Source organism: Syngnathus acus, chromosome 15, assembly GCF_901709675.1.
Source record: "Syngnathus acus chromosome 15, fSynAcu1.2, whole genome shotgun sequence".
NCBI lineage: Eukaryota > Metazoa > Chordata > Actinopteri > Syngnathiformes > Syngnathidae > Syngnathus > Syngnathus acus.
Window position 1 is genome coordinate 2,196,356 of NC_051100.1, and position 6,151 is coordinate 2,202,506.

Here is a 6,151-nt window from a genome sequence, read left to right on the forward strand (position 1 = left end):
TCACTGGCTTCAAACTACAGGGGCGGCGATGCAAATGTGACACTTTGTTGCCAGATTATTATGTCCACTGAAGAAGCATTTCAGCCAGTTGGAAAGATGCCTGTCAGGATAACTTTGGGTTCCTGCAGATTTTCCGCCCGTCAAGAGATGCTGCTGTTGCATTTGGCTACGTTTCTTTTTCTGTGCCTCTCAACTCGAGAGACATCTGATTGAAGCTCGGTTCATTTGCTCACCAAAGTCACAGCGTCATCAGTCCAGCAGCGAGCTCGCCTCAACACCGCCCTTCTCCTTCAACTCATTACTGGCGTGTAGACCCAGACTCTGTCTGTTAGGAATCTTCACGCTCCTTTTTGCGGGCCTCTAAGGGACCGTGCCGTAAGGTCCCTGGCGGGGAGCTCCTAGTTGGTTGAGAAACGCTTTTATTGCTACGCGCAGTTGTTTTCAGCCGAGGGCCAATTAGAAGAAGAAAAAAAAATTCTTCATTGTTTGTTTCATCACCATTAAGCACTTTTTAATAGTCCATAAAAATGCTTTCTAGTCATAACAATACACAGCTTTTTATGATCTAAATATGCACATTATGGACGGATGTTTTTGGACACCATGCTTAATTTGGTGTGTGTACCTCAGTTAAAAGAAATATGATTTACAAGTTTTTTAACACAGATAATTCTCTCCATAGATTAGAACAACAATAATAATAATTTATAAAAGAAAAGAAATACATTTATTCCACCGTGAGCTTGTGGACTAGCTGGCTTTTTCATTTTGTTGCAGGGAAACGTAGCGCGGACATTGTAGCCTAACTAAAAATATAGAGAAGAGTTTGTAATTGCTCTGGGATAAAAGCGGGTGATTAAAAAGTAATAACGCACTCATTCAGTTCCACGTCTTTTTAAAAAAAAAAAAACTTGAAAGGTTATTAGATTACAAGTATAAATGTTTTCAATATTTTTGATTGGGATCTTTTCAGACTTGAGGCAAGAAGAAATCCACATGAGAGTTGCATTCATTTCCCTGCTTATTATTACAGTTCTTCCTGTAAAGACAGAAGTGGATTCAATTATAGGTACTGTTCTGAACAAGCGCTCTCCTTGCTAGTCTAACTAGTGGTCAATTTATGCACACTTATTGCGCTGTGTGTGTTGTGACTCTTCCCACCTGACTGGTCAGCCAATCAAATCAGCAGCATTACGAGTGGGTGTGTGTGTGTGTAAGGCTGGCAAGTTGTATTAATCAAAAATGAGATTTTATTCCTAAAACATATATAGCATGCTATTTTAAACAACTGTCACATTATCAACATTGTACTTAAATAAAAGTTTCACAGTTCCTAAATAATAAGTGCTAAAAAGTTAAAGACAACTGAACAGTATGTTGGCAGTGATTCCTTCACGTACCACTAAAGGGAGCTAGTTTACCGCTAACGGTTTTGCACTAGGGAACAAGGTAAGCGTTCCGATCAGTAGTCACACACACGCACACGCAAAAATGAAAATGTCAGAACCCGTTCATCACTATTTTTAGTTTTAAGTATTATCATTATTAATAGTAATATTACTTTGTCCTTGTACAGACAAAATGTTGTTTCATTACGAAGGCTGTATTTCAGTCAGTAATGTTTCACAGCTGACCTTCTTTGCGCACACTTAACTGTCATCCGGCTGTAAATAAGTGAAGAGGGACCTCCAAAAAGAACCCCTGCGTGTTTAAAAATGCCATTTCTTCAGTGTGAATTATTCACGGCGAGGAACTAGAAACTCAAACTGCGACTCACAGTCGGCCAAACGGTTCATTTGGCCGCTAATAATAGAATGCTACAAGAGATCATCCGCGTGCGTCGTTAGACACCATAGCGCTTCATCAACAGCGAATCAATGCTTTTAAATCAAGCCCGGCCACGGTGGGACGCACCTCTGACCCCGCTGCTCGTGAGTAGTGTTCGCAGTCTGGTGAGCCTCATCCCATAACAGTCACTTAAAACGCACACTTTTAGTCGAAGCCTCTTGCTGTCATCATGTAAGAGGTTAGTTGCGAAATTCATTTCGGTGAATAATATATACAAAGATCTTAACACTTTTATTAGACCAGTGCTTCTCAATGTTGCCCAGGGCAACATTTTTTTTTTTTCATGCTAAGTCGCAACCCACTTTTATAGAACTTAATGTCACAGTCACGGCAAGTGGCAGGCAGTCTGCTAGGCGTGATTCTATTTTGGTTAAAATGACGCTTGTTGCCTTTTGTATGAGGACTTGTTGCTTGGTCGCCATGGCATCAAATCGCGTAAACTATGGCCACATAGCCATAGTATTCTTTTGTTCAGACAAGTTGCGAGGTCTTACCTTAGTAGCTTTTTCGGACAGTTTTGGCAGTAACTTCCGCCAACTTGTTTGAACAAAAGATTACTATGGCTATCACAAATGAAGACATAGCAAACACATCATTTGACACTGAACTCCTTTCAGAAAAGTTCTTTAACAATCACAAGCGATAGATTATTCTGTATTACAATCAACATGTAGACTGCACTTCTTAAATGTATGTGCCAAGGTGCTGCTGTTTTGGTGAGCAACAGTATTCCAATGGGTGTCCGTGTATGAACAATAGCATCGGAGCAAGCAACCTCGGTAGCACTACTAGCTGGCAAATTAACGGAATTTCTGCAGATTCTGTGAATATCGGTGGTCCTGTATTTCTCGACGCCGCTTTTAATGGTGCGCTTGGTCCTTCCGGTGAGTGGCCTGCGTGACAGAAGAGTTAATCAAGGGGCAGAAAGGGAAAAAAGAAGCTGTGGCGCAATTAAGGAACCACTTGATTAAAGCCACAGAAGCAATCAGTGGAGGGAAATTGGATCTTTATTGTTTCTGACCCGTTGTGTTGTGTCGCTGGGTGGAAACCTGCCAGCTCATGGACCACAATAGCAAGGCATTCTTTTTCCACAAGTCACTGTACACACGTTTGACATATTTAGCGGATGCCATTTGAGCATGTGTTGTCTTGAAGCTTATAAACGTGTGAAGACAAAACGCTGGGGTGTCTCCACACCACAGCGGGGCTCCCCTTTGAGGGTCAATCACCAGACCTTTGCAAAGGTGTTGTTAAGTGACAGCAAATGGAAATGAAAATGCAAAAAGGTGTTGCGGCTGCAGGTGCATGTTCCTGCAGGGAAGCCAGCCAGCTCTGGAGGAGCTGCTAACAGCTGCCGTTACCTGTTCATGCCGGTTATAAATAGAACACAAACTCAACACGTAGGCTCATTAGCTACATTGATGTTCAAAAGCGAAAAAGAATTGAAATCTCTCCCATTCCAGGCTGGTCCACGGTCGCGCCGCCCATGCTGGCCTTCCTCTATTGCTTCGCCCAGGTGGGATTGGAGTGGGCTTCTCACCCACCGTGAGTCACCTTGACTTTGCAACGCAGCACAAAAGAACAAAACTCACCCTGCGCCAGAACCACGCTCGGAACCTGGCACGCCGCCATGCAACCCGACTGAAACGGCGCGGCGGCTGAAGTCAAGCGGTAAGCAGAGATTAGGATTTTGGGTGGCAATATTATGGGATGGCTTACTTGGTTTTCACATAAAGTCACGTGATTTGAAAATGATCATGTCGCCACTGTGAAATGAATATATCTCCAAATTGTTTTCATTTTCATCTTCATGCAAGCCATGAAGAAAAAAATTGAAATTCAAGCCTATAAAGTTTAGAGAAACAATTTGTGTCATGCCCTGAAATGCCACAAGATGGCTCCGAAACCCTGTCCAAATAGGAAGGTAGTAATTGGTGTCACGCATGTACACTTAAATGATATCACGCCAAGTTTAATCTAGACAATTAGCAAAAGTTATGAGTCATTTCTGGATATGCACGTTTTTGATCTGCTCAGTAGCAAATCATCTACTAATGAATTTGAAACGATAAAGTGTTTGACGACCCAACTATCATTATAGGCAAGCATTGACGTCAATTGCCGCATTTTTTACTCAATGTGTATCCTCAACGAATCACTAAAAACGGAATGTGACTCAGTAAAAACGGAAAAAAAGCTTCTGCTCACTGGTGACGGCAGCATTGGCTTCACGAGTGTCGTTACTGGCCCTCCACATGTAATTTGGCTGATGCTAATATCCCGAGATGTATTACTGAAGAGTTTCAGCCGGTCAGCCGCCGGTCAGCCGCCGGGCAGCCGCCGGGCGCTTTTAATGGACGGCATTTATCCTCTGGAATGCGCACACTAATTGCTTTGGGAGGGTAGTTGAGTCAAGCAAAACATTTCTAGCCAAAATCACACTCAACGTCAGCCATTTAGTTGTAGTCATGTTTGTCAGTGTCCAAATAATCGACCTCTAAGATTGGAAGCTACGGATGTCGCACACAATCATCAATAGCCACTGTATGGTTAGCTCAGAATAAAACAGCGTTTTCGAGCATGTCAGTTTTGGTCTCATCTCATTTTTGCAGTGGAAACTTTCTGTTTTGGAAAAAAATAGACATCAAACCGTTTTTCATTTTTATCATTTGGGCATATTGACCGCTTTCGGGGGGGCTCAACACGACCAAAACACTCGGAACCTATGAAGTCGTGAGGTTCGGCAATTTTTGAGCAAATTAGTAAATTCCCCAAAGTAAGCAGAATTTCACATTTTTATAATTCTTTTCATGTACGCCATCTAATGTAGGTGAGCATATCATTAAAATGTTTAAATGCCTGTTTTTTTGTTTTTGGAAGGGGCCGTCCCCAATATCTGTACTTTAACTCGACAGAGAAACAAAATGAAAGTTAAATGCCTGGTTGAAAAAACTCGGTTGTAATCCAAAGGGACGAGCGGTGCTTTTAAGTTTCCATTAGTTGATGTGCGCCGTCGGGGATGATTGCGTCTGCGACACTGAGCCGGGGATCACTGTCCAATCCTCTTAAAAGGAGCAGCAAAGTGTGAGCTTTATCTTCGGTAAGGAGATCGTCGGGGAAAATGAAAACCTGCTGAGTTACATTTTGGCGTGGCCCTGAGGGTCGGGCTGCGCTCACACAGACTGCAGTCATCGTGTACCCTGTCATTCATTTTGTGTCATTGCTCATCATACTGTAAAAAATCACGACTTGTGTTTTTTTTAGGGGGGCCTAACACTGTAATTTTATTGAGAGCTAATTTTCACAACAGCAAAACTTCAAATATGTCGTTTAACTTAAAATGTTAAGTATCTGTACTCCTTCCGTTGGGCTGCAACTAAGAATATTTAATGATCGATTAAAATATGAATTACTTTGTTGATTAATTGATGTTTGAATTTCCGTCACTGTATTCAAAAACAGGACATTATTATGAATCAATTAGTTGTTCATGAATCATTTAATCATCTCACTGCTGACAGGGTGAATACTTTTGCCACCTCCGCTAAAAACTGCAAATACAAAGTGAATAAATAAAAAGGTCGCTTGCATCCAATTGGCAAGTTGTCTCCTTGTGTCATCGAGTGACATTCAGAGGTTGTACGTAATGAAATTAGTCACATGTTAATCCCCAGTTTACACCCAGAAGGAATCAATTCATTTCAAACAGCCATGATTAAATTCAGTATGTCTTGGATTACTCTTACAAGCCTCGTCGAAGCTTTTATAAAAATGAATATTGGCAGGGAGCGAAGGACGTTCCTTTTTTTGCGTGCTTCCACATTATAAATGAAATTATTTATTTATCAATTTATTGAGGTTATTTTCCTCATGCGGCCACAAATGAGTTGCCGCCTCTGACAACAGACCAGCCTCTATATTTAGTCAGCTAAATTTTTGATGGACCAAAGAGGAAGTAAAGTGTGTTTTTTCCTCTTTGCTGCATCCTTTCCTGATAAAAGACAAGTCATGTCAAAAACATAAATTATCCATATGAATATAATGAATCATTTAAGTACAGCGCTTCCTCTTTGACACGGAAACAGGACAAAGTGAGCGCAGAGTGGACCGAATTACCACAACAAATCGAGGATATTAAAAAAATTGGGGTTTTGGGAATACAAATAGTGTTAAAATAAATGATTGGCACAAACAGAACTTTATATGTAGAATTACTGTTTAACTCTAGGATTTACATTTGTGAGTAGAAATGTTCCTGAATGTTCAAAAAGTGTTTTTCCACATTAATTCCCGTCTAGTTCAC

At 41.2% G+C, this 6,151-nt stretch overlaps 1 protein-coding gene across 3 annotated transcripts in view; it reads left to right on the forward strand.

Annotated features, from left to right (window-relative positions):
- hhat (hedgehog acyltransferase) overlaps positions 1-6,151 on the forward strand; it is a 30,241-nt gene that overhangs the window by 8,178 nt on the left and 15,912 nt on the right. For 2 of the 3 annotated variants that reach the window (XM_037272592.1, XM_037272591.1), the window contains exon 12: positions 3,312-4,434. In XM_037272592.1, coding sequence (XP_037128487.1) covers positions 3,312-3,397 — 86 coding nt within the window. In that variant the 3' untranslated portion in view covers positions 3,398-4,434. Of the gene's footprint in view, positions 1-3,311; positions 4,435-6,151 lie in introns of those variants that run through there. The other variant, XR_005100506.1, reaches the window with a different exon arrangement.